Source organism: Crotalus tigris, unplaced genomic scaffold (genome assembly GCF_016545835.1).
Source record: "Crotalus tigris isolate CLP2741 ecotype Arizona unplaced genomic scaffold, ASM1654583v1 scf7180000024433.1590703, whole genome shotgun sequence".
Taxonomy (NCBI): domain Eukaryota; kingdom Metazoa; phylum Chordata; class Lepidosauria; order Squamata; family Viperidae; genus Crotalus; species Crotalus tigris.
The window spans coordinates 900,531-927,099 of record NW_024100600.1 but is presented as its reverse complement, the minus strand read 5'-3'; the positions used below and the strand labels follow the sequence as shown (position 1 = coordinate 927,099).

At 49.5% G+C, this 26,569-nt stretch overlaps 2 protein-coding genes and 1 non-coding gene across 3 annotated transcripts; all 3 read right to left on the bottom strand.

The window, feature by feature from the left end:
- Nucleotides 1-1,427: 1,427 nt before the first annotated feature.
- Nucleotides 1,428-5,224, bottom strand: RPL13 (ribosomal protein L13). Its single transcript, XM_039330985.1, has 6 exons — nt 5,105-5,224; nt 4,206-4,323; nt 3,801-3,942; nt 3,231-3,404; nt 2,505-2,561; nt 1,428-1,633 (listed from the first exon to the last, which is right to left on the bottom strand). The coding sequence occupies exons 2-6, from the start codon at nt 4,307-4,309 to the stop codon at nt 1,475-1,477; spliced, it is 636 nt and encodes a 211-aa protein (XP_039186919.1). The 5' UTR covers nt 4,310-4,323; nt 5,105-5,224; the 3' UTR covers nt 1,428-1,474.
- LOC120302512 lies at nt 4,057-4,135 on the bottom strand. Its single transcript, XR_005555154.1, has one exon. It is a non-coding gene; the product is annotated as a small nucleolar RNA MBII-202 (small nucleolar RNA).
- Nucleotides 5,225-8,277: 3,053 nt separating the features above from the next.
- Nucleotides 8,278-24,891, bottom strand: SPG7 (SPG7 matrix AAA peptidase subunit, paraplegin). Its single transcript, XM_039331004.1, has 16 exons — nt 24,470-24,891; nt 23,167-23,298; nt 20,344-20,585; nt 19,602-19,741; nt 18,824-18,926; nt 18,154-18,279; nt 17,795-17,957; nt 17,183-17,356; nt 15,630-15,754; nt 14,463-14,565; nt 12,348-12,458; nt 11,415-11,530; nt 11,168-11,324; nt 10,840-11,003; nt 10,484-10,561; nt 8,278-9,430 (listed from the first exon to the last, which is right to left on the bottom strand). The coding sequence occupies exons 1-16, from the start codon at nt 24,801-24,803 to the stop codon at nt 9,218-9,220; spliced, it is 2,481 nt and encodes an 826-aa protein (XP_039186938.1). The 5' UTR covers nt 24,804-24,891; the 3' UTR covers nt 8,278-9,217.
- Nucleotides 24,892-26,569: the final 1,678 nt, after the last annotated feature.

Here is a 26,569-nt window from a genome sequence, read left to right as displayed (position 1 = left end):
ACGGAGTTTTAAAACAGCATTTCCCAACCGCAGCAACTTTTAAGATAGGGGGACTCCAACTCCCAGAATTCCCCAGATGACCAAAACTCAGCTAGGGAGGGAATGGTCTGCCTTGATGCTCTCTGGACGTGTGGCAGGTTCGCATTTGTTTGAGGGTGCTCAGTTGGGACCCAGGAGTTGTTTATTCCAAAGGCCTTGAAGTTCCTAAGAGATATCAAAGGCTTCTGTTTTGCATTCTAAATACCTGGTTTGGGGAAAGAGACCCCCTCCCCCCAACCTGGTCTACCTCCCAATCTTGTGGCACCTATTAAAGCTGAGGGACCTCAGTGGAATTTGCTCTGCTCAGCCGTGCGAGAACAATGCAGAGTGGTGTGTTAAGAGAGGGCCAGCTGGACAGAGTTCAGGAGACAACAGAGCACCAAGGCCAGCTTCTCAGGTTGGAGCCCCCACCCCCCTCCTGGGGGGGGTGGGGCAGCAGGGCTCCTCTCTGTGCCTGGATGAGGGCGGCAGGCGATTGCTGAGAAGCTGCCAACTGGGTGGCCTGCTGTCCCATGTGGAGATTGCTGCCTCTGCAGCCATAACCCAGGCAAAGGACATTAGCATCTTATTCAACAGTGACAGATGTCCCAGCCTGGCTCCTCGCCCCAACCTTTTCTGAAGCATAAATGTCACTCCCTTGGCTCACACCTTGTCAAGCTCTACCTAGAGCATATGCCCAAGCAGCCACCTGCATTGTTGGAGGATGCTGGCAGCATTTTGGAGACAACTTGCTAAGCAATCTGCCACCTCCGCTTCCACTGAACAACGGGCACAGGCCGACTTGGGCACCCACCGATCCGCCCAAGAGGCCCCAGCGCTGAGCAGGACAGTTCCAGGACTGTCAACCAAGCCCAGCTTCCACCGAGTGATCAGTGTCATCATTCCATCAAGGGGTGAAGGGGGCACACCTCAGGATAGTTTAAAAAACCCACCATACATATAAGCAAGGCAAAAACGTGCAGAACCCGTAGCAGCACAGTCCCTTGGTGGCTTGTCTGGATTTTAGAAGACAAAATACAGATATGACAGAGCTACCTCCACTCCTCACCCCCAATTTTGCTAGGAAGCAGCTCTTGATCCCACTCGGAAAAACTGGTGAACTTCTGCATGCACAGAAAAGCATTAAGACGGCACCCCAAAACATGCTAGGGATGTGAATAAGATTTTTCCCCTGACTCCTCGCAAGCTCCTCTTGAGTGCAGTGAAATCTTATGTGACCACTCTGGACGAACAGCCCATTCTTCCTCCGGGAGCGTTTTCAACAAGTATGCTGAAGCCGGCAGCCTGCCCCATTTTGCTCCCAGCCATTCAGATAAACACCCCATTTCTAGGGCAACCCTTCTATCCCCCACTTTCCACAGCTGCATCCAAACACAGGAGGACACCCATCATGGCAACTTTCTCCTTTTTTATTGAACCAATCTGTCCAAGCAGTTTATTTCTTCTTTTCCACGTCTTGCTCGGCTGCTTCCTTGGCTCGCTTGGCCCGGATGCCGAAGAGCCGAGCGTTTGCCCGGGCCATGCGCAGAGTGGCAAAGGCCTTGAAGTTCTTCTCTTCTTCCGAGATAACCCGGGCCTTCTCCTTTTTGTAGACCTACGAAAGGGAAGAGTTGCAACAGTCACTCACAGCAGATCCTCGACTTTTCTGCTTTTGACAGGTTGCCACCTGGGGCTCAACCGGCACGCTGGGCCTTGTTCTATTAGCACAACTGGTCACATTGCCTGTAAGAAGCTCTTAGTAGCAGGCTTGCCCAGGTTCAGTTATATTCAGCATTAAAGCTCTCCAAAAAATATTTTTCTTCGCAACCCACATGCTTCTAAATATGGCTAAGAGACTGAAAAGAAGGTGCCAGCTGACAAATAACTACAGAACTAAATGGTTCTGAAAAACTGCTTCCCAGAGCCATGAAAGTAGACCAAAAGAATTAAAAGATTGGAATGGCATCATGAGAGCCAATATAAAAAATGTCTTGTTTAGAAAAAAAAGACGGGTGAAGGATGCGTTAAGACAGGACAGAGATCTGCTGAACTAAACAAGATGAGGACAAAATTTATCTCCCAAATGAGTTAAAACCGGTGAAACTGCTTCTTCATATCAAGTATAACTTATGAAATTTAGTGCCATAATAAAATTTATTTACATTTATACAGCCACCCATCTTACATTCAACTCTGGGCAGCTCTTAATCAACCATTAGAACTTAATATGTATCAATTAAGACCATAAATATTGAAAACCTGACACCTAAGTTAAGCTTCCAACATTTGCGTTAAATCTTCTCGTGCACCTCACCCAATGCTTGGGGGGAAAAGAGTATCTCTAAAGCACGTGGTAAGCCCACCTTCCCCACAAAAACACCAAAGGCAAAACTTAAAAAGCTTCAATTAAAAGCAGGAAACGCCTCCTGGTTAACAACAAATGTTTGAGGAAAGATCTGGTAAATCCAGAAACCAGGGTCACTTACGGTTTTAATGGCCATAACTGGACCAGAGAGTTGTGTGGCCATCTTGAGTTCCTCTGCCTATAGAAACAAGGAAAGAATTAACAATAAGAGGCTATACACTTGTTACTGGACTGCAAAAAAAGGAGAAAAAAAAGCAGTTTGGGGAGGAATGGCTGGTGATGGTGGGTCTGCAGCTACTAAGATATCTAGAGGAAGCCAACTGCTAATCAATGGTTTTCATAAAAATGCTTTTGGTAATAAAGCAACCCACATGGAAAAAGGGTTGAAAATCACAACTACTTCTTGGGACCTACCTTCAAAATGGGCCAGCACCAAATGAGAATTATCCCCACTATAATTTACTGACCAAGGCACTTTAACAAAGTTCACGTAGGCCAAAAGTAGATCACTGCATTATGGCTTAGTGCATGACTCCAGATCTTCCTTCAAAAACATGTTTTACATTTCACTTTGGTGCCACTTTTTCTGCTCCAATGCAGGCAAACTGTAACCTCCAGGGTAAGGAACTAATTACAAGGCTTAGCAATGGGCAATCCGGCTCCCCAAACACAAGCTGCAAAGAACCATTAGCGTCATCAGATGGAAAATCCATCAGGCCTCTAATTGAGTAGCAAGTCTGATACTCAAACTCTCAATGCAAACTTCTATCAGAATTAAGAGTGAGATTTCTAACGTGCTTTACAATGCTCTTTGCTCCAGCTTTTTATACAGAGACTTTGTCCTCACCGTGCTGTCTCCCTTCTTGGGTGCAGAAGACTTCCGGGGAAAGAGGATGAGTTTAGAGCGATATTCCTTCAGCCTTTGGACGTTGGCTTGCAAAGCTTCGGTAGACTTGTTCCGGCGCCTGGGGTCCACCGCGATACCAATTGTCTGGGCAAATTTCTTGTGGATACCAGCCATCTAGGGAGAGTCATGTGGATGTAGGACTCAAACCTAGGCAAGTCTGAATTGCTACTCTTGCTCCTTCTGGGGAGGCAGGACAGTCATAAACGGGTTCAAAGCACCATCATCATGGAGCCGACAGGTATTTTGGGGTGTCACCATTTGAATGTAAAGTTTTGACCACAAATGGCTTATTGGAGGTAAGATAAGAGAATCACTGGCAAGATCTTGCTTAGTTTATCAGATTCTCTGAAAATACAGATTGTCACACCAAGAAAACTGGTCAAGGGAGTTTCTAATATTAAAAGAAATCTCAGCAGAGAACAACCCAGATTCTCAAATGATCTAGGCAAGACAACCCGTTCACGGTATCCCCCACAGGCAGTTCTCTCCCACGCCTCCCCCTTCACTCACCCGGAGCTCTTCCAGGCTGAATCCTCTGCCCAAACGGACTTTTGTATGGTACCGCACAGTGGGACACCTCACGACTGGTCTAACTGGCCCAGATACTGGGCGAGGAGCAATACGGCGGGCTTTTGCCTGGCGGGCTTTTCTCCTGAGAGGAAAAGCAATAGAAAGGACTACATCAAAGCCTGCCTATTGTCTCTGAAGATGCATTATAGCAAAATCAAGCAAAGTGGTCACAAGGAGAAACAAGGCCACTGGGGTAGGGGGGCAGCTACAATCATCAGTTTTATGGGTTCAAAGGATCATCAATGAAGTACAGCGATTCCGGAGAATTCTCATCATTTGGCTGTAGCAACAAAGCCCCTTCGTATTATCCAGAGTCTGGGAACTAGATCAGCTCCGTGAGCTCACCTGCGGATCTTCCTGGCAGGCTGGTTAAACCACGTGGCCACTCGTCTTTGCCAGTCCTTATGGAAATGGGGCTTCAAGATCATGCCATTCCGGCTGGGCGCCATGCCTGCTTAGATCCCTAAAAATACAAAACCAGCTGGACCACCCTGCACGCCTTCTGGATACCATTTCAGCAGCTGCTTGATGGGAAACCTATTTCACTTTTCCCCAGCGGCTCCCCTTATACAACGCCTGGCACGGTTTCCCACACATCAACAGGGCAAACCCCCCCCCCACAGCTTGGCGGGTGTTGCTGAACTGGAGCACGGAAAGGAATGAAATCCCTTCAAATGGCATGTCCTATCGCTTCATCTGCATTGATTGATGCCTGGAAATGCAGGCAACGCTGATTGGTTTCCACGGGCTGGAGCAGTTGAAATGCACGCTCCCAACACCGCAGACTTGGAGGCCCACCGCCCCCCCTCACGTGGCTCGGGGCAAAGCAGGCGCTGCGAAAGAGGCGCCCGAAGGCCCGGCTCTTCCGGGAGTTCCCGGTCCGCGCGAAGCTCTGGCGTCCCCGGAGGTGCGGGGCCCCGGCAGGTCCTTCGAAGGCTCCGGGCCGGCGCCCAGACGTTTGCCCGCCCGGCCGCTGGCTCCAGCGCTGCCAGCTACACCTCCGCCCGGCCTGCTCAGACGGACGGGGCCTCCTTGCAAGTAGGAAGGTCCCGGTGAGGGAGGCCCCGCCGGGTGGAGAAGCCCTTCGCTCCAAGTCGCAGCTCCGCTTCTCGCCCTGCGAGCCGCCGGAGCTCAGCCGCGAGGCCTTCCCAAGGCTGCCCGCGCGTCTCGAGGGTCGCCTCCGCAGCGCGGGGGTCGGATGGCGGCCGATGCGGACCCACCGCCAGCCCAGCGCGAGAACTCACCTCACGGGAGAGAAAATGGCCGGCCGGAAAAAGAAAGGCGGCGCAAAGGACGCCGGGATATGTTGCCGCCGCCGCATCCAAGGCGCCCCGGAAGTACATATACCCCGGCCAATCTACCCCAGGCAATTGCCAATTTCTGTTTCCAGTCGCTTTGCCAGTCACAAAGATGGTGCTTAATGTGAAGGAGCCGTCGTGCTCACCTTTGTGGTTTCCATTGCACCGCCTTGTACCAAGCCAAAGAAATGCGGATCCTTTTTGCTAATCTGATGCCTTCCAGATCTAGTGGATTATACTCTCCCTCGACTTAGTAAGGCAATAGAAGAAGGGGACGACAGAGAATGAGGTGGCTGGATGGAGTCAGCGAAGCAGGAGGCGTGAGCTTAAATGGACTCCAGAAGATGGGAGAGGACAGGAAGGCCTGGAGGAACGTTGTCCATGGGGTCGCGACGGGTTGGACACGACTTCGCAACTCACAACAACAGACTTAGTAAATGTGCTGCTCGAAGGTGGGGGTTGTAGTCTGCAATATCTGGACAGCATCTGACGCAGGAAGAGTGGAATAGGTATTACAGAACGGGAGAGAGATGCTTGGCACGCAGCCATGTGTTGAAAGCATTCCCGAGACTAAAACTTATTCTGTTGCTCTAATTCAGGGGTGTCAAAACTGCCGGCCCGCGTCATGCCGAAACCGGGCCCCTCCCCATTGCCGGCAGTGGGAAAAAAGTCACGTGGCATTGCGAGTTTGACACCCCAGCTCTAATTCAGAAAAGAATTTTTATGTTTAGGAAGGAGGAAAAGGCGGCTACATCTCTAGAGCACAAGGGCTGCCCGAGTTTCTTAAGCAACACGAAACCCCTGCTTGTTGCTGCAACAGGTAATTTTGTTAAAGGCACCATATTGGCCGAAATAACGGATCATGCTGAATAAGCAATGGAAATTGGCAATAAATAATATAATTATAATATAATAGGTGATTAGGTACTTTTTGAGTTTGTAATAAAGCATTTTAAATATTTGGACAACATGGAGTCCTTGGTGCTCTCTGAGCTTTATAGTTTGCTTGCAGACATTTAACAAACTAGGCAACATCATCAGTGCCAGTGTGTGTGGGATTTGCACTGTTTATATACAGTAGCTCGCCCTGCATTGGTATGGCTTCTCGTCAATTTCTTCATTAGGGTATTGTTTTCTGCTTGAATGTTTATTTGATGTTGATCACTGCTTCTCTGGGTGCTGCTGCTGGAGAGGATGTGTTCCAATCTTAGTTTTATTATCTCTTTTAAATTGTGTGTAAATACTGGACAATGTGCAATTGTTTAAAAGAATAGTGATCATATGGCACTAAATCATGATTTCACAAATGTAATAAACCCATTTTTGATGTAAAGAGGAAGATTCTAGAAAAAGCAAAAAACAGAACAGAGAATAGAAAATGTGGTTTTGCCAGTTAAGCTTCCCTCTTAAAGTTCAACAATACTTGGATTTGTTGAAGGATTTGGGAAATTGGAAGAAGCTGCAATTCTCCCTATTGGGGAGAATTGCAGCAATTAAAATGAATGTTTTGCCAAAGTTTCTCTTTTTATTTCAAATGATACCTGTTTTAAAGAATGAGACTAATTTAAACGAATGGCAGAAAGGTATCAATAAATTTATTTGGGCAGGGAAAAAACCAAGAGTAAAACTTAAAATTATACTGAATCTGAAATTGTATTATGATGCTGTGGTGTTAACATTAATTAGTGATTGGGTTAACTTAACAAATGTAGATGTACTCCTCCTGGAGGGATGGGATTTACTTTTTGGATGGCATGCCTATTTAATTTTTAATAAGAAGGTTGATAGGGTTTTTAAGTCTCATATTTTAAGAACTTCCTTACTTTGGGTTTGGAAGAAATATTATAGAAGTGATTCAAGAATTCCATTATGGGCTATTCCATGGCATGCGATAGAAGGGATAAGGAGAGGAGTTAAGATGGATAGTATTTCTTATACACAATTACTTAGATCGGATGGTAAAAATTGGCAATTAAAATCTATGGAAGATTTAATACAAGAAAATATTATTTATTCATGGTTTCAGTATAGACAATTATTGGAAAGGTGGAAGATAGATTGTAAGGTGGGTTTGCTTAGAGAGGATGAGAATTTGTTAAAACAAATAAAAGATCAAAGACGAACCCATATCAAAAGAATGTATGGGGTGTTAGTGGAACTGGATTCAGAAGCAGAACTAGTTAAAGATTGTATGGTTAAATGGGCACAAAACTTTAATGAATCGGTTCCATTAGATACTTGGGAGATTATTTGGGTGAGGAATGTCAAATTTACACAAGCCCAAAATTTACGGGAAAACTTTTATAAAATGTTTTACAGATGGCACCTTGATCCACAAAAAATGTCTCGTATGTATTCAAACTTGCAGCCTAAATGTTGGAGATGTGGTTGCTTGGATGCTACTTATTATCATATTTGGTGGTTATGCAAAAATATAAAAGCTTTTTGGATTAAGATATGGTGGAATATTCAAAGAATTTTTAAAAGAAGGATAAAATTTACCCCACAATTGTTTTTGTTGGGTATTGTTTCCGATTGTGACAGTAAAGAAATTATATTAATGTTAAATCTAATTACAGCGGCTAGGTTGTTAGTAGGGCAATGCTGGAAGAAGGAATCTTTGCCTACTTTGCAAGAATGGTTTCTTAAAGTTTCCTATTTAGCGGAAATGGCAAAGATTTCGGCTTTCTTGAAAGATCAATCGCAAGAGAAGTACCTTTTGGTATGGAAAAGATGGATAAATTTTATACAACACAAGTATGATATAAAAAAATACTGTTTAGCTTTTGAATAATTTTATATTTAAAGTTTAAAATATTTTTCAGATATTTTTTTTTCTAATTTCTTTTTTTTCTTTTCTTTTTTCTTCTTGTTTCTTTTCTTTTTCTCTTTCTGTTTTTTAAATATTGGTGTTAAAGTATTTTATGATTTGTTTAATTATTGTAACCAAATTTGTATATAGTTTATTTGTGTTTAAAATTTTTTCTTTTAAATTTTAATTAAGCCTGTATTCAGCTCTGGGAAGGTTGGGGGAGGGTTGGGGTGGGTTGGGAGGGTATGGGGAAGGGAACTTTTTTTTGTAAAATTTTAAAAATTTTCAATAAAAAAAAATACTTGGATCTGCACTTCTGAATCTTTATTGAAATACAGCAGCCTGTTGAAAACAAAATACAAGATTCTCCACTATAAAAAAAAGCAATTACATGTACCCTAAAATTTCACTTCATTTATGCTGCAGTTCCCAAATTTGACAAATGGGTTTTCATGAAGATATTGCTAGGCTGCAGACAAGGGTAGGGAGCTTGTGGCCTCATTTTAGATGCTGCTGAGCCCCAATTCCCAGCAACTTTTGCTCCCTCGGCAAGAACCATTCAATTGTGTTGCATATGAATCAGATTTCCTTGGGAAAAATGCCCAATATCACCAGGTAGGAACTGGGTGACTTAACCTGAATTCTCCACCAGAACAAATTGTGGTGCAGGTTCCTCAGCAGACCACCGGATGGCAGACACTGCTCACAGGAGACAATGGAGCCTTGCAAAAGGGGGGCTTATGTAGCAGAACTAAAATAGTTGCTTTTCTCAACTCTGCAATGCAAGGGCCTATTTTGAAACTAAAATGCCTCTGTGCATTGACATAGATCAGTGCGAGTGTACGAGCCAGAGTCCCTCTCCCATCCAAGTGCATGGGAAGGTGCTCCAGAGAGGAACCCAGCACCTTACTAGGAGAGATGGAAGTGATATAATCCTGCAAGTGGCACACACTGCTTTGGACAAATGTGAACAAAAACAAGAACTGGGAACTACCATCTCCTACAGGAGATTCAAATTAACTTTGGGCAGAACCACCCACCAAAATTGGGCCTGTCCTCCTCCTCTCTGTAAGCAGCATCCAGATCTGTTGTTAAAGCTAGAGTAACCCTTGAGTTCACGATTTGGCCTGCCTATTGCCCACATCCAAACTGGGCAGGATTGAGGAGGCAAAAATACGGCTTCCCAGCACTTCTACATTTGGAAGAAAAACCTGAATTCAACCGGCTACTCGCTCCATGCTCAGGTTTCAAACACAGTTCAGGTGAGGCTCCTGCTCCTCCTTGTAATTGGGCAACTGGGGAGGCTGTGGCTCTTCCTCTCCTCTGTCCTGCTTGTCTCTCTCTGCTTCAATCCAGCTCTGCGGGGAGATTGTTTTCTTGGGTCCGTGGGGGGGTGGGCCAAGAAGGGCTTCGATGTCATCGTAGTTGATCACTTCTTTCTCCAGCAGGGCATCTGCCAGCTAGAGAGGAAGGATTGGCAGACAATAAGTATACCTCAGAAGCAGCTTCGGCATTTTCCACAGGCACCAAAAATGGAATGGGGACATGGTGCCCTGCAAATGAGCCCTCAGGGGCTTAAAGCAAGGGTCCCTGATAATGGGAAGGAACTGGCCCCAGCAGGCCCTCTAAAAATGCAGAGCTCTGGAGAAAGGTTTTAGCCCCTTCCCCATTTCCAAAGCTGGGTGCAGTTTTGTGGTCGGCTACAAAACGTTTTGCATCAGGGAAATCTGGCTCTAAAAGGCCCTTCTCCCGACCTACGCATTCCAGCTGAGGAGCCTCCACTGCCAGAAACAGCTGCCCAGAGCAGGGATTGCTCTGCCAGTGGGAAAATTGAAAAGTGGCAAACCTGCCACATTTTCTTTTGGGAATGCAGGATATCTGGAATAACATGAGCTGCGTTTACTTTTGCATCATCTCCATCCAGATATTCCAGAATCAAATCACAGACCTGCCTGTTCTGGAAGAAAAACAAGATGCTCCAAAGACTTAGCACACCGACATGAAATGTTTTGCACATCCTTGGCAATCTCTTAGTTTCTGGCACTCCTCAGGTGAGGGATGACATGGGACAGAATTCACCCTCTCTTTCCCTACACGGACCCTGCTAGCCCAGAAAAGGTAAAGTGGTGAGAATGTACGCCATGGGCATGTGCAGCGTTGTGTAAGTAGGAGACAAAAGCTTCCTGCTCCTCCAGAGAGTATCTGGTGCAGAAAGTCTCCCTTGGTTTCTTTGGCCTTTCGAGGCCTGGACAGGCTTTTCAAACCACTTTGCTTCTTGGCTCCAACGGCACAAAAGGGGCACCTGCTGAAATGGGACCGTCTTTGAGGTGCTGCAGTGAAGCCATCAAGCAGGAGTGGTGGTAAATATTTTTCTGTAATACCATACTTACTGAGATTCACTTTAACCGCACAGGGGAAGCCAGAAGGGAGCAACTTGTTAGGAACTGACTGCCGGTCCTCTGCCAGGCTTTCATTCCTCCCCGGCCACCTCCAGAACTGTATCAGAACCTTACCATCTTCAGTTTGTCCCGGTTATCCATCAGCAGCTTCTCTGTGCACCTATACGCTTGGGCTATCAGCAACTTCGCTTCCTAGGAAAGACGCCAAAAGATAACTATGGAAGGAATGGCAACCACAGCCGGCTAAACCCACTGATCGCAACCCTTTCAGTGGAAGCTCCCCGCCAGGAGAAAAGGCAGCTGAGGATCCAGCATCCTGGCACTGACTGCCCAATAGGCAGAATTAGGCCACTTGATAATCTCCCTGTCTGGGAAGCTGCAACCGGGAGGGGTCCAGCTTCAGGAGACCTGCAACTAGACATGAACCAGTCCCGCTTCCTCTGAGGCTCGGCCTCCCTGGGAGAGCTTACATAGTCCATCATTTGCTGGAACCCTTGGCTGAAGGGACGCCGTCCAACCCCTGGGCCGCTTTCCCTCTCTGGGAAGGACAGATGGCCGATGGCTGGCATCATTCCGTATTGTTTCACCATCGAGTAGGCTATCCTGGTGACCTTCCGGAGGTCATCTTGGGCCCCTGGAGAAAGGCAGGAGGATAAAAACAAAGGCAGTGCTGGAAACGTTTTAAAATGCGGCCAAGGGGCCTTTTAAACGCCATCTGAAGGGAGGCACCTGCTGCCCCTGGGAGGCCAAGGCAACAAGTAGCTTCCTGGCCCTTTTCTGCGCAAGGCAGGCCCTCACCTGTGGTCACTTTATTAAAGGTGATGGCTTCCGCGACTCTGCCCCCCAGCGCCATGCATATCCGCTCGAAGAGCTGATCCTTGGTCAGGAGGTACTGGTCCTTGGGCAGGATCTGGGCAAAACCCAGCGCAGCGTTTGTGCGGGGAGCTATGGACACCTGGGGCAGGAAAGGGGGAGGAGGAGGAAGAATCGTGAGTTAACCTGTTGCACTCTGCAAATCTAGCTTCACGACAGCCAGCCAGCTTACTTTCAATACCACTTCGGTGTGCTCCAACAGCCAGCCCACCAAGGCGTGGCCCGATTCGTGAAACGCCACCACCCTCCGCTCCTCCTGTGAAAGGATCTTGTTCCTCTTGGCAGCTCCTGTGAAGAGGTGGGAGGAAAAGCTCTCTGTTTCTCAGGTTGTATTTCCAGCATCACAAGGCCAAGCGCTCAAAAGCCTCTCGCATCTCTTGAGTCATGAGGAGGCCAAGGAAGTGGAGAACAACACTTGCTTGAAGAAAGGCTTCCAAATGGGTTGTTAGGCAACCACGCAAGTCCACAATCTCACACTTGAGACTTACGGACCCTTTTCCAGTTTTAACTGCCATTAAATGTTGCCTCGCTGAAAGATATCCTTGCAGCCAAGAAACATCCCCGCATAAAAACTATGCTTAGAACCACACAAACGTCTTTCCCCAAAGACCCGGCTGCTTGGGTGAGGTTTCCCACCAGAAGGCCTCCAGTCGCCTTGCTCTGCCCCTGGTCCCCTACAAATTCCAGCAAGCGTGATTATTCTAGGCCAGCAACTGTGGAGACTCCCCAACTCAGAAAGGACTAAACTAGGCTCTGCTTCCATCAGAAGAGCTTTACTGCAACAGAAATGCCAATAAACAAACCCCAACCTTGGCTAGCAGTCTGGGAGCTCATATCCGTCTACTGGTGTTTACAGCTCCTGTCAAAGCCAAGCGACCTCCGGCAGGTTGTTCCCCAAGCGCAGCATGATCAGAGACAATGATTACTCACCGGGGCCCTGTAGTCCACCCCAGATCCCAAATGAACCAGGACTGAGACCCAAAGTGCTTTGCTCGGCCGGTGATCCCTTAGGTGGCTCTCCCAGCCAAGCTCTCCTCCCAAATCTAGGCTGAAGCACACGACTGCTTTCCCCACAAGCCGCCAGAAAAGAACAAAGAAACCTTACCTGCAATTACTCTCTCCACAGCGCACTCAAAACTGATTGTGTCGATGGATTTGTATCCCTCTCTGGCAGCGTGGAGAGCCGCCTCGTTACAAATGTTGGCAATATCAGCTCCTGCGGAGAGAACGCCACATCTCTTGTTCGGCTTCCAGAGCATCGAAGCCACATTGTCCGGCAGAGCCCAATGCCAGAAGAGAGGCAAAGGGCCGGCCGTGACACCGAGGGAAAGCAAGCCAACCATCAACTCTCGCCAACCCAGCTTGGAAGGCAGGTCCAGGCAGCCAGTCAGCCCCTTGAGTTGGGGGCAGCCCTCTTTGCCTGGTCATCCAAGCTGCTAGGTCTTACCCTCCTTTCTTTAGCTGCCTCTTTCCCTCTCTGCAGGAACAGAGGCTGTGCAGCCTCCTCTTGCAGGATCTGATCTCAACTGTGAATTAATTCATTGTTCCATTAAGAGTCTCTTCTCGCCTGCCTAATCTTCAAAAACCTCCATTCTGGGCTATATTTCACGGCATAGCAAATCTCTGGGTTTCCTAAAGGCCTCGGGATTTACACAAGCCCCTCACACTTGGGCTCTGATTGCTTGCCTTTTAAAAGAGCAGCATTTTTTTCTTCCAGGAAAGGCCGTGGAGCCTCTTGGCCACATCAAAGTAGCTGGATGAGGCGAGGGAAACGTAGCTGACAGAATTGGCTCAAGTTTTCAAGTTGTGCAAGGTAATAAAACACTTTTTATTTAACACCTGGCAAAATTTAAGCTAGAGAAACACTGCAGAAATTGGCTTCTGGATTTCTTTCCTAATTCTTTACTGTCAGTGATCACAGATGGCATCAGTATTTTATTTTGTGTAATGAAGTAATGCATTTGGATGTGTGCGTGTGTTTTGTGTGGAAGTGTGAACTGAGAAGCCCAGGGGTGGCTGTGTGACTGGGATGAGGCTAGGAAGGGGCAGCTGCAACTGTGTGAACTGCTACCCCCCCCCATGCACCAGGGAGAGCCGTTTCTGCCCTCTTTTCATCTGGAGCCCCAGCTGCATCCAGCCCCCTTTTAATCCTCCTCCTGCCAGTCTGCCCCCCATCCCAATGAATTTGTCCCTGCTCAGTTTTTGGAGATTGTCCTGCTGATGGACAGACAGGCACTTCCTAGCACCTTTATTAATTTCTTATTAATATCTTTCGATAAGAGGATGACAATAATTTTTACAAGACGTTCTGCCTCATTTACCAGAACAATCTTTGGGAATGTCTATGATTTTCATTTCCATGACTTTCCCCCCAGGGACTTGAGGCTTTGCCCGTGCTTCCCTTTGAGCATGGAGACCAGTTCAAAGACAAGGGGATTTTGGATCGTGGTCTCCCCATGCTGGGGGACACTCCAGCCCCTGCAGCTGGCAAATTTCGCAGGCCCTTTCCAGCTGGCATCCCATCAATCCCCCTCTGCCTTGGAAGGTATTTATGATCTTCCCCAATTCAACAGTCCTTAGTTTTCGCTTCTCTATTTCAACCTCATTCATTACTAGCATCGGGGATTTTTCTCTAAAAGCTTTTTTTAAAATTAACCATGGGATTTTATTTAAATGTTTAAAAACTCAGAAAATAAGAAGATCATCAAAAGGAAAAGAAAAGCAGGCCGCTTGGTGTGGGGATGTGGAAGTGGGTTGGAAGGAGGTTTCTGCAAATGAGAAACAGGCTTTTCAAGGAGGGAGCAGACGGGGGGGGGGCTGCTGCTGATTGTGCTGTCTAAGCAGGATTCAAACCGCAGGCCAGGCCTGGCTGCCCACACAGAGGTGCTCCACATCTGGGCAGCAAGGAGTTAATTGGGCCCAACCACAGGGTGCTCCCAGGAGGGAGGGGGGCCAGGAGAACCAGGAAAACCCAGACTGAAATGGCCCTGATGTGACTGTAGAGTTTGCTGGGCAAGAGGAGGAACATCTGTTCTGAGTTGGGGTGTGTGGGCCGAGTGGACAACAGCAAAGTGGCAACCGCAACAGGACGGGGGCTGGGCTGGGTGGGAATGCAGAGGGGACTCCTTGCTCTCTGTCCCAACAGGAAAGGTCCCCATAGCCCTGCGGGGTGTGTGTGTGTGTGTGTGGAGAAGCTGGATCTTGTTCCCCTGCCACGTACCGCTGAAGCCTGGGGTGAGTTCAGCCAACCGCTGAGAGTAGAAGCTGCTGGGCTGGGACAGCTTAAGCCCCTTCAGGTGTTGCTCGAAGATCTCCCTTCTCTCCTACAAAGAGCAGAGCAGACGTGTTGCTGAGGACACCAGTGGGGCCAGCAGAGCCTCCAGAAGGGAGGGGACTCTCCAGACCTGGAGGGCAAAGGAGGGCTGGCCCTCAGCTCTCCCAAAGGCCCTCAGCCTGGCCTGGGATGGCCGATCTCGGGCTTCAATGCTCAGAGAGCCTGTCTGGGTCTCGGACCGAACAGATGGCCCTGGCTGCCCCACAGCAGGCTGTCTCAGATGCAACGGACACTGACCCTGGCTGAGGCTGCTCTAGGCCCAGCCAGTCAACCCTGCGCTCCTCGGCCGGTCCAGCCATGCCCTCCTTGCCCAGGAGAGCAAAGGGAAGAGCCTGCTGAGATGGGCACCCCTCTTTCCCCCAAAGGCTGCATGTGGCTCTCATCATCCCGCTTTTGGTTAGTTCGGTTCATCCCAAGCTTGCACCAAGATAGCGAATCCAGACTCACAAACGCTCCCCTTCCCTCGATGCATGAATGAAAGGAAGGAAATGGGGGCGGGGGAATCAGGTTGGCTCTGGGCCAGAGTGTGACTCATTTGGCCGGTTACAATAGCCCCAATTAGAGCATCGGGCTCAGCTGCCAGGACTTCCTGCTCCTTCTTCCTTCAGGGCAGCTGCGTGGTTTGAGCTCCTGGTACCAGATCGGATCAGGCATCTGAGGAATTTTAGGCCCAAACAGAGAGCCAACAGAAAGGGCAGCTTGGCCAGGAAAGGAGCTGCTGCTTTCCTTGAAAGAGGGGAGCCCCAAAGAAAACACACAGTAGGGGTCTTGCTAGTGAAGGACACCCCTTTTCCCCGAGTTCAGTGCCAGTTCTAGGGAGAGCAGAGAAAGCTCCAACTCTTTTTGCAGTCCCACCTTCCTCAGCCCGAAGGAAAGGAGCAACAAACTGTTTAGGCTCCTGGCTTTGAACAAGCATCTGAATCACACAGATTCAGAGTGAATAATCACAACAAGGAAAGTGGGGCGTTCAAGGCAGATGACAACCCGTGTGGAGTTGGAGACTTTTGATTCAAGAATCCAGGGGTGCACCTTCCTCAACTTCCATTATAATACCTGCAGAGTGGGCAGATCAATAAAAATGTGACGATCAAGCCTCCCAGGTCTCATGAGAGCGTTATCCAGGATATCAGCTCGGTTGGTGGATGCCAGCACGATGACGTGGTCTGTGGTCCCCATCCCTGCAGAAGAGAAATGGTGGAACCTCAGAAACAACAAAGATGGGCAAAGGTGCCAGATATGTCTTTCTCTGGGTCATGCGCACAGCTGCAATACACTCCAGTGTGGATGCTGGAGGGAGGAAGTTACAAGAGGAAGGTGCTTGTAAACCTTGGGGGGGGGGGAAACCAGAGTTATATAATTATAAAGTACAGAATGTCTCTTTAAACCACTTTCCTGCACCCTTCAACTGAAAACAGAACACAGACATTGGTGTAATCGGGAAAATACTCCCCAGTCTTTGCAGACAACTCCAGCTGTAAAGACACTGCCCCTTCTGGGCCCTACACTGCCATATTCAGCCCACAATTTCCCCCACCACTCAGCATCAGCCAGCATTTCAGAATAAGAGAGTTGGAAGGGGCCTTGGAGGTCTTCTAGTCCAACCCCGTTCAAGCAGGAAACTCTATACCATTTCAGACAAAGGGCTGTCCAGTCTCTTCTTAAAAGCCTCCAGTGATGGAGCACCCACAAAGAGGGGCTTCCTGACCCTCCCCAGCTTGGCTATCTGAACGCTTGGGCTCTTACAAAGGGTACTAACAGCATTTCAAAGCACGGTGCAAACATAAAGCAGAAGAACCCACAGAAGCTTCAGGAACAAAGACAGCCAAACGTGCTCAGAGGAGGGAATTAGGCAGTTGACTCAGCATTCACATGCCAGTACCTGAGCTTGACTCATTCTCAACCAGCCCGAGCAGAAATCCTTCTAAAGGCAGAGATTCATTTTTGCTTACAGCTCTATAAACCCAGAAATTCGGTTCAATCGATCCAGAAGACCAAGCAGGCAGTGGCTGGGGCTGCCACTTCTGACTGAGCATTTCTTTAATTCAGGCCATGCTGCTTCCATGGAGGCCGCCCTCATCATCAGCCTCTAGCAGGAGAGAAGACCCTCCGTCTTCCCAGCACTCCATGTGCCTCCCTTCCCCGAAGTGACTCAGACTTTAAGAAGAATCCCAGAAAACAGGAAGGGGCAGGGCTCTCCTCCTGCCCAAGCAGAGCGACTCTCCTGGAGAAGCGCTGGAGAAAGAGAATCAGACCCAAAGGAACTCCCTGAATTGCTCCGCTTCCCCAGGAGAGACATGAACTCCCTATCCAGCAGCATCAAATGCAGCCAGCACTGATGCTCGTCTTCCCTTCCCCAACAAACGGAAATTCATCCAAGGAGAGGCAGCAGAGGAAAACGTCAGGCCTGACAATGAAGGGAAGTCCAGACCTCCAGATTGAAGGAAACAGGCAGCAGCTCGGGAGAATGATCCAGAAATGGAGCGGGGAGGGAAGAGGCAAACTGGAGGGTAAATGCCGTATTAGGAGAGGCGAATCTCCCTTTGGGGTGAGGTGGGAATAAAAGATTCCAGACTTCAAAATCAAACTCTTTGCCATGAAAAACTGACCGTCCATTTCTACCAGCAGCTGGTTCAGGGTTTGCTCCTCTTCTGTGTTGGAGAAGCCAGACATGTTTGTCGAGCGCCTTTTCCCAACCGCGTCTATTTCATCTATATAAACGATGCATGGAGCACAAGCCCGGGCTTCCTTGAACAGACTCCGCACGCGGGCAGCACCAAGGCCTGCAAATGGGCAAAGTGGGAGTTAGCTCTGAGTGAGGGGTTTTCTATATTGCATCCGAGGGAGGGAGACTGGGCTCCCAAGAGCTTCTGCTCCTGCTGGTTGGGACGCGCACAGCTCTCAGCCCAATAAAACCACAGGTTGCTGGGTGTTTCTAGCCAGGAGTGGGCAGAGAGCAAAGTAGCACCAGGGGAGCAATCCAGGAAGCTTGGCTAGTCAAAGTCCCGGGGCCACCCAATCTTCCCAGAGAATTTGGGGCTGCAGCAGAAGATTTCTAAGGTCAGAGATGGTGGAGGAGCAGGAAGTGGGAAGCAGGTAGGAGGGAACAGCAGCAGATCAGTGACAATCCACACAAGCATCTTTATGAGAAAACTGGTTCAGGTCCTCTGGGAAACATCTCCTTCCACGGGCGGCCCCACAACTGAGAAAGGGGGACTCACCACCGATCACCTCCACAAATTCGGAGCCAGCTATTGCCAGGAATGGCACCTGGGCCTCTGTAGCCACCGCTTTTGCCAGCAAGGTCTTGCCGCAGCCTGGTGGTCCAAGCAAGAGGGCACCTCTGGGCACTTTGGCACCCAGCTGGAGGAAGCGCTCCGGACTCTAGAACCAAAAGAAAGGGATGGAGCAGAGCACACTCGAGAAACAAGGCATTGTTCTCTTTCCCACAGGTGCAGCAGGAGGCTAAAGATATTTTGCAGCCTCTCCTAGACTCTCTTGTTTGAAAGCATCTTGGGATGAGCAAAGGCCCAGCCATTCTAGAGGAAGCAAAAACTGGTTTGCAGTTTCCCTCATTTACCTTCAGATAATCCACAAATTCTTTGACTTCTATCTTGGCCTCGTGCAGGCCTGCCACATCCTTGAAACTGATCCCTTTCCCAGATTTGCCATCCACGATTGTGAAGCGAGCCCTTTTTAGCTGATTCTGCCAAGGAGGGGGAGAAGAAAGCAAGCTCTGAGCCTTTCTGTCTTGTGGCGCTTGGAGGGAAGGAAAGTTCAGACACAGACAGCAAGAAGCCTGTGGCGCACAGTTCCCACATCCTTGGAGGGGCAGACAGCTGGGGAAGGCTCAGTTGGAGTGCTTCCCCAGCCAGGAACACGACCCCTGGCGGGGGGCGGGGAGGGAAGGGAGCTGTTGTTGTCCTAAAGCACAGGCAGGAGTGAGGGCTGAGAACGGCTGCAGGGAAGACCAGAGCAGCTTATGCCGAGCTGGATTGACTAATAAACTGCACACTCTGCTGACATGTAGAGGTCTGCAGACTTGCTCCAGGTAAGACACTGGGTGTGGCAGTCCCTGGAGCTCAACCGTCCCACCCGAGGGGAAAAGGACTCCCTTTTCGCACACACCCCTGCATAGGAGGTTGAACAGCAGGCAACCCCAACAGAGCAAGATGGAGCCCCAGATTGCCCAGTCTCTGACCACCCCCAGCTGGAGGATGTCAAACCCCCCCCATGGTGAGGCTACTTACGAAGGCACTGAAGGCGCCCTCCCTTCCTGATATGCCAGCCAGCCGAAAAATGTACCATAGAATGCCAACGCTCACCACAGTCATTCCCAGGGTGTAGAGGGCACTGCCAAGACAGGAGCACAAGAGGGTCAGGCCTCAGCAGCTGGAGACCGGTCTGAGTTTGGTGAGCCAAAACACAGAAGAAAACTGGATTTATTAATAAAATAAATCCAGTACGGAGCATGGGTTTTGGGAGATTGTAAATACTTCAGCTGCACGCTCACTTCATATTTCCAAAAGAGGAAAAACAGGTCCCTTGCAACTTTAGTTTGGTGGGAAGACTCAAAGGAAAATTTATGCCAGCCGTGGAAACAAAGTGGTGTGTGTCTGTGTCTTTCTGCAGGAGCCTCTGGTGACCCGGCCAAGAGGCAGAGTTTGCTGCCAGTGACAGACCACCAAGCCACTCCCAGGCACCAGGGCTTCCAGTTACAAAATTGGGCATTTGCCCACGAACTCCTTTGCTCAGGCTGAGCCCTGGTCCTGGTCTCTGCGGCCTCCTAGGGAAATCAGGTCCTCCATTATGAGGATGTGTGATTCCACTGTGGGTCGAACAATTCAGGCCAGTCCATGGAGAACCTGTCCTAGACCTCATCTTCAGGATAGGCCATTAGTGCTCAGCACCCCTTCTGGTTATTGTGCACCCCAAAATCAAAGTGCAGACAAGCAACTGGGAGGGAGGCGGACCAGAGAGGCTGCCAGGTGGGGGCCATTCAAGCCCTCCCCACTAAGCTCTCCGTACTTTCCAAAGAAGCTGCTGCGCCTGTAAGAGACGGGGATCCGGTCGTTTAGGTCGATGTTCAGCTCCTCTTCGGCTGCTCGCAATTTCTCCTCAAACTTGTCAATGTTTGCCACCTTCATCACATAGGTCAGGCTCAGCTTCTGTAAGACACAAAAAGGAGCCAGGTGGAGAAACCCCAGCCAGGTGAGCCTCAGAGAAGGAAACGGAGGGCTGCCTCTGAAAACAGCCCCACAAGGCAAAAATGGCTTCTTGACTTGCCTGACCTTCCAGCCTGTCAACATCCAGTCCTACTTGAAGTCTGGGTCAAAATGATTTTTTTTAAACAACAAAAACCACCCAAGGCTAAAGTGATTCAGAACAATTACAATCACTCTTTTGGCTATTCAAATATTAACATGCCATATTCTTTGTATCTGGAGTTTTCCACCAGTTAACTCCTGAACTGAAAATTATCTAGATCCATCCAAAGCTCAAATGTTTTAACTTAAGACTTTGGTCAAATGCTTTAGCTACGTTCTATCTAGGAAGCCCTTCAAGGAAGACATATAAGCCATTGATTTCCTTTCTCACATTAATTTCACAATGAAATTATTCAGAAAAACATGAAAACTTCACAAAATGGGAGGAGAGGAAGAGGAAGCAATTGTGACTGAAGGATTTTGGCTACTGATTTAAAAGCTCAGGGGCCACAGGGGCCTTTCCCAACATATGAAGGGCCAGCCTTGCGGGAAAGGACACTCACTGGCCAGCCAAAGACCACGGCTCCCGGGTACAAGTAGATTTCCACAATTTCGCTCTCCGGCACCACCTGCACACTCTGGACCTCCCCCTTGGCCAGCAGCTCATTCACAAAGTCGTTCCAGGAGATGTTGCCCGCACTGCTGGTCAGCGAGTTCAGCAGGCTCATGATGATGGCAATGAAGAAGAGGACCTTCAGCCGCTCACGATACATCTGGTCTTCCCTCTCTCGGCGTCTCTTTTCCTCTGGAGAGAGGAAACATAAGAGCTTACCAGGATGAACGTTACAACAAGCTGATTATGCCTTGGGCTACAGTCTGCCTCCCCAGCTTGTTTTTTGTTCTACATTTCAGCCTTCCTTAGAAAACAAAGCTGGGCTAGAAATCTAGCATCTGGTTTGCAGAACAGGACTGTGTTTCAGCCATTGCCCGGCCTGAATAGAGGGAGGCCAGAGGGGGCTGGCCAGCAGGAAAGGCCTATTCAGGCCAGGCCAAGGGCTGGGGAGCCGAAAACGTTAGGGAGCTACCTAGTTGGAATTCCAGCCCTGGTCCTCAGCAGGCAAGGGGGCTTTTATTCTCAGACAAAAGTAGACAAAGCCACAAAAGGAAAAGATGAAGCGTGTATTTTTGTTTTAGGAACAGCCAGAACAGCATGGCTGCCTTCTGCTGCCACCATTGCCAAGGGGAAGGCTGCAGATAGGGCAGCTTTGCAATAAGTGCCATTACTTCTGAAACTCTCCCAGGAATCACAGGGAAGGAACCTTTTGCCCCTTTTCTCCTGGGAACCTAGCCGCAGTACTCTAGTTTTAAACCGTGGCTTAGCACTACAGGAGAAACTGCTGAGAGTGGCAGATTTCTGGCAGTTCAAAACTCTTTTAACAAACAGGCTACACTGGCTTCTAAACCACCCAGCTTAGAGCTGGGTTTAGCACTACTATGACCTCAAACCATTCACACATGCTGGGCTTGTAGCAGAACCTCCATTAGCAGTGGAAGGAAAAAGGGCTTCATAGTAACAGCATCTGATGGTTCCCAATCTCAGCCTCCTTTCAGACTCCGGACAGCAGAATCCTATCTTTAGCAGGTCAAGCCTTTTTCCTGGCCATGTTTGAGAACCAGCCTCCTCCTTGGGGCCCACATCTGCACGGCTTCAGGGCCATCTAGCAAACCTCAGAGCGCTCTCTTTTTTAAACAGTTTAGAATTAACAGGTGAAATGGCTTTCCTTCCCAGAGAAAAGCCCACTGCCCATAATTCAGACTCCCCAGTACGTGGCTGCACTGGGTCACAAAATCTATCCGTGGTGCTTTCAATCAGATTCCCAAACAACACATTTGTGAGCAAACAAAGGCATTTGTCAGCAGGGCTAACCCATTAAACTGGACATCCAACAAGAGTGACGGGGCAGAGGTGCAGCCTTCTCTTGATAGCACATGGGGGCTGGGGCTGGATTTTGCCAAGAAATGGTGACTGAAAAACAGAGCTTCACCAGGGCTGAAGAGCAGCCACAGCAGCCGTTTTCAGGCCCCTCACGCTTTTGGCTTGCAACACACTGGGCAGTTTTCCCTTATCAGGAGGGTTTAGCTGCCTGAGCCAAATCACCCCCCTCCCTCCAGCTCTCCCACAAGAGAGCTCAGAGTCAGAAAGCAGAGCTGGCAAAGACACAAAGAGAGAATCCAGAAACTTCAGGAAGCAGAAAGTGACACAGCCCAGCAAGGAATCTCTCAGGAGGTCCCTTTTATTCCAAAGGCAGCAGGAATAGGCATCTTCTGGAGGCAGGAAGGTGACAACCTCTCCCTTGAAAAGTTTGTTGTCAGAGACTGCTGTCAAAGGTCAGCCCATCTACTAGCTAAAAGGAGACTGGAGCAGCAGCCAAGCTGCCTTGTTGTTTTCAGGCACTCCCAGAACAAAATGCTCCTCTGACCGGAGATTTTGCAGGACTTAGTAGCTTGCACCATTTTAAATCACAAGCAGCAAAGCCCTTTCATCCTGCACTGTGTATCGGATGGCTGGCCTCACCTCTAAGGAGGCCACAAGAGGCTCAAGAAACAAGGCGGTCCACTGCCAAGGCCTCTTTGGACAACTGCCCTTGCAGCCTGGGAAGGGCCTCGGAGCTCAGCACTCTCCACCAGTAACATCGCCTGGCTGGATCAGAGGAATCTCCCCTCCAGCAGTCAAAGCAGATGCTGCCCTTATGTTCTTTGCTCAGAGGGAGCCCCAGACCCATTATTTGTTCTCTCTCGAAGGCAAGCCAGGCTCCAGGCTTTGCCCTGGGAAAATTCGGAGAAGCCAACTGGCCAGAGAAGACCTCTCACAAAAGCCCTTGTCCCTAGCTTAGACAGAGAGGGTCCCAGCTACCAGACATTTTTCTTTCAAGCAGCTCCGTACCCTTTTAAACTGGACTGTATGGGAGGAGAGCCGCTTCTTCCATTACTGGCAAATATATAGAAGTTACAGTAAGAATGTTTCCGAGTAACCATGAGTTGCTGGCTTCATTTGAATCCTGCTTTTCCCAGTGGATGTACAAATTACTTAATGATTATGAGAGACCTAGAATCACCTTCTCCTTCTGGCCACCCTCTTTCAAGCATGTTGCAATAATAGCCTCCGGGGATTGTGTTAGAGAAACTCAGGAAGAAGGGTGGAGGGTTTTATATGGATCATAATTGTTCGCATGTTTCTGGGCAAACACTGTTGAAGAGACCCAGCTTGTTCAGAATAATTTAAGATGGAGAGAGATCTGAGCTGGATGGGAGGCTACACAGGTTGACAGAAAAGAGAACACAAATATACTTCCCCAAACTGAAACTGCATATAAATCCAAACTTACCCTCATCTTCCTTTGGAGATTTCCCTTTGGGCTTTCCCCCACTTCGGTCATTGCGATGGGAACCAGAGGTAGAAAAATAGCAGCAAGTGCCACCGGTAAGGAAACCCGCAGTCAAGGCCAAGTACCTCTGATCTGTTTGGCACAAAGAAGAGCCAGGAGTGCAGAATTGCTCAGCTGTCATTCCAAAACAAGCATAGTTTCTCAGAGTTCCAAATGAAGGATACAGGTTTGGCTTAACTGTTAGCACCCAAGAGCAGAGACAGGACCTACAGCTCCATCAGAAGGCCCTTTCAACTATTGCCTGGTGAACCATTTCAGTGGGGCAGAAGGCAGCAGAAATGGGAAGGAAGGAAGGCCCACCGTCAACCTGGCTTCAGGAGAAACTTCAGTGAGTTCCTCCTTCCTCCAGAACCATTTCAAAGCATCCTATGTGAGCTGCTTCTTCCAGGATTGTTTGGACATCCACGATGTGACATTGTGGGGAGGGGGGCGGGGGAGGGGAAGAAGAGCTTCTTTGCTCCAGTGCCCCAACTGGGCCAGGATGCTAATCTTGTTGTGCCAGATACAAACCCAGAAACGTGCTCAGGCATTTTAAACAGAGAGCTCTCTGACCAGCCTCTTTTAGGCATTGTATGAATTGTATTGCTGTAGTCAATTTTTTTTTTTAAATTACTGTTTCCACTGTAGAATAGCATTTTTAGGGCACCCAGTATATCTATTATACGGGGAGGAGTGATATAAAAACATTTAAATGAAAGTTAATGCTGCTTGGGTTTGCACCTCTATATCCTCATTCCTTATCCCTTTTTTTTTCCTTCTCCACAGAGCAACTCTGGGCCAAAGATGAAATCCTCCCGGGGATCTTCTGCGCTCCTCCGCAGGGGAGGCTGCAAAGGGCAGCCGGGGACTGCCCGGCCTTGGCCTCTTGAGTGGGCTGGAACCAGAGGAAAGAGAAGCTGCTTCTGGGATCAAACAATGGCGAAGAGGGGACCACGATAACCACCCCGGCCGAAAGGAAGCCCCCCCCCCGCTTCCCTCTCTCTGGGCAGAAGCCCCGCAGCCCCCGTTGCCCAGGGAGGCTCCTGTTTATTTTACTGTCCATGTCATTTCTGAGCCGCCCGTCTCACCCGCAGCCCCGGGGCGGTTGGAAAACCGAGCGGAAGAAAAACCGTGAGGAAACCCGTCAACCCAGCCTTGGAAATAGAAACAGACCCCCTTAAAATGGGGGAGGGGGGCTTCCCCTCCCAGTCGGGATGGATCCGCTTTGGGGGCTTCCGAGGAGGGCGCGACGCTTCCTACTCACCCAGCAGCCTCCACAGCCGGGCGGGGGTCCAGGCGGTCCGGGCCCAGCAGCACCCCGAGAGCGCGGCGGACGGCCAGGACTGAAGGGCAGGGCGGGGGCAGGTCAGGGAAGTCCGAGCGGCCCCTTCGCGGAGCCCCCCGGGGAAGCCCGGCTTGGGCCCTGCCTGCCTGCTTGCCGGAAGGTCGTCGCCTGGCTTGCGCTCCGCGGGGGAGCGGCGGGCCCAGCGGCGGGCCAGAGTCCTCCGAGCGCTGCCCGGCAGGGGAGCCCCGGGCTGGAGGAGGCCGCGGCCCCCGCGCTGGAGCTGGAGCAGCAGCAGCGAGGCGGCGCCCGTCATCCCCGGGCAGGCAGGCCGCGCGACCGGAAGGTGGCGGCCATCTAGGAAACGGGCAGCCCGCTCTCAAGATGGCCGCCGCCGCCCTGCCGGGAGACCCCGTGCCGTCACCTGGGGGGGGGGGGAAAGCGAGGGCGAGGCCCGTCTGCAGCCTTCAAAGGAGGGATGGGACTGCGGCCTCGTTGCCCCTCCGTAGGTGGCGAAAGGGGGCTGGCCGGGCCCCATGGGTCTTGTGGTGCCGCAGTCCGCCCTTCACCGCCTCCGGGCCTGCAACCCTCGGCTGGCGGGTGAGAGCAAAGGGCGGCGGCGGCGGCGGGGCAACGTTTCTCTTTCGAGTCTTCTTTTGTCTGGAGCTGCCGGGTGACTGGAGGACAAGCCCACCCCCGCCGTCCCTGGCCCAGAAGACGGTGCCAGGTCAGCAGAGGTCAGGCTGTCCCGCCGGCTTTTCTGTGGCTCCCAGAGGGAAGAAGCGCCCACCGCGGATGGAAACCGGCCCAACGGTGCCGCACCGCTGGCTTGTATGGTTTGGGCATGCCCGTGCAACCTTAGGTTGCATAACTGGAAGCTTCACAACAGAAGGCCTGGAAACAACTCTAGGACGTGCAAAGAAAGCGTAGCATCACGGAAAGCACAGTAAAATAGAGAAGCTGGAGACTTCAGCACCATAGCCAAAAATGTATTTATTCTGGCTCCAGAAGTGGGTGTGGTGCTTTCCAATTTGCATGTGGAGACACCAGGGTTATTAAAAGGATGCTCACTTCATCCAGAGACTCTGAATTTGCGCACACCTTTAAGTCCTGCGGGTTCCCTTCATAAAAAGGCACCGGGGATCAAGTTGCAGAAAAGAAGTCGCTCAGCTGGATAAGCAGGAGATATTTAATAGTTGAGCAAGGGAGAGAAAATGATTTAATGCAGTATGACTAGAAACGAAAGTTAATTTAGGCAGAAATAATGTTAAAGCTGATTTGCAATGCTTGAGAGGCTTTCACAATCTCACTGACAGAAACATCACTGCTCTTAAATAAATGGTTCCATTCTCTGGAGACCATATAGCAACAACTTCCAAACAACAACAGACTTGCAAAACTTTTCCTTATATTGCTAATATCTCAGCAATCATCTTTGTGAGAGACACATCCAGGATGTTAACTGGTTTCCTCTAGGACACGTGTGAGTAAATAAACTTTTGATCAAACCAAGAGCCTGCTGCATAACCTATGTGCCTGTTTAGATAACTGGTTTTTAACTGAGAAACATTTGACATATGGACATAAAATTCAATTAGATAGCTTTATTGACAGAGGTGACATTTTGAAAGTGATTTTGGAGGAAGTTGGCCACTAGAAAAAAAATCTGTCACTTGCATTAAGATAGGCATTGGTTTCTTATGATAAAATATTTGTGAGGACCCACCCCACTTTGCATCTTAAGAAGACAGAACTCTTGGAATAATTCTTCCAACAGGAATCCTTTATTAAGAGAAAATGGTTGCAGGCATGCTAGACAGGACTTGGGGTTCAAGCTCTCCCATTCAAGGTTTTAAGGGGTTCCCCAGTAGTCCCACCCAATCAACCCCCCTTCCAGTGATAGTTTCAAGTATCACAATTCCATCCCCTTTCTTCTTCCGTCTGGATGGAGACTTCAGATAACTACATGAAAGGCAATTACTCTTCTTTGATATGTTAAGCTTAGAGGCCACAATAAACACACATTCAGTCCTTTGAAGTGTGCTGAAGGAAGTGAGGGCCATAAAGCCCCTTTGCTCTCCC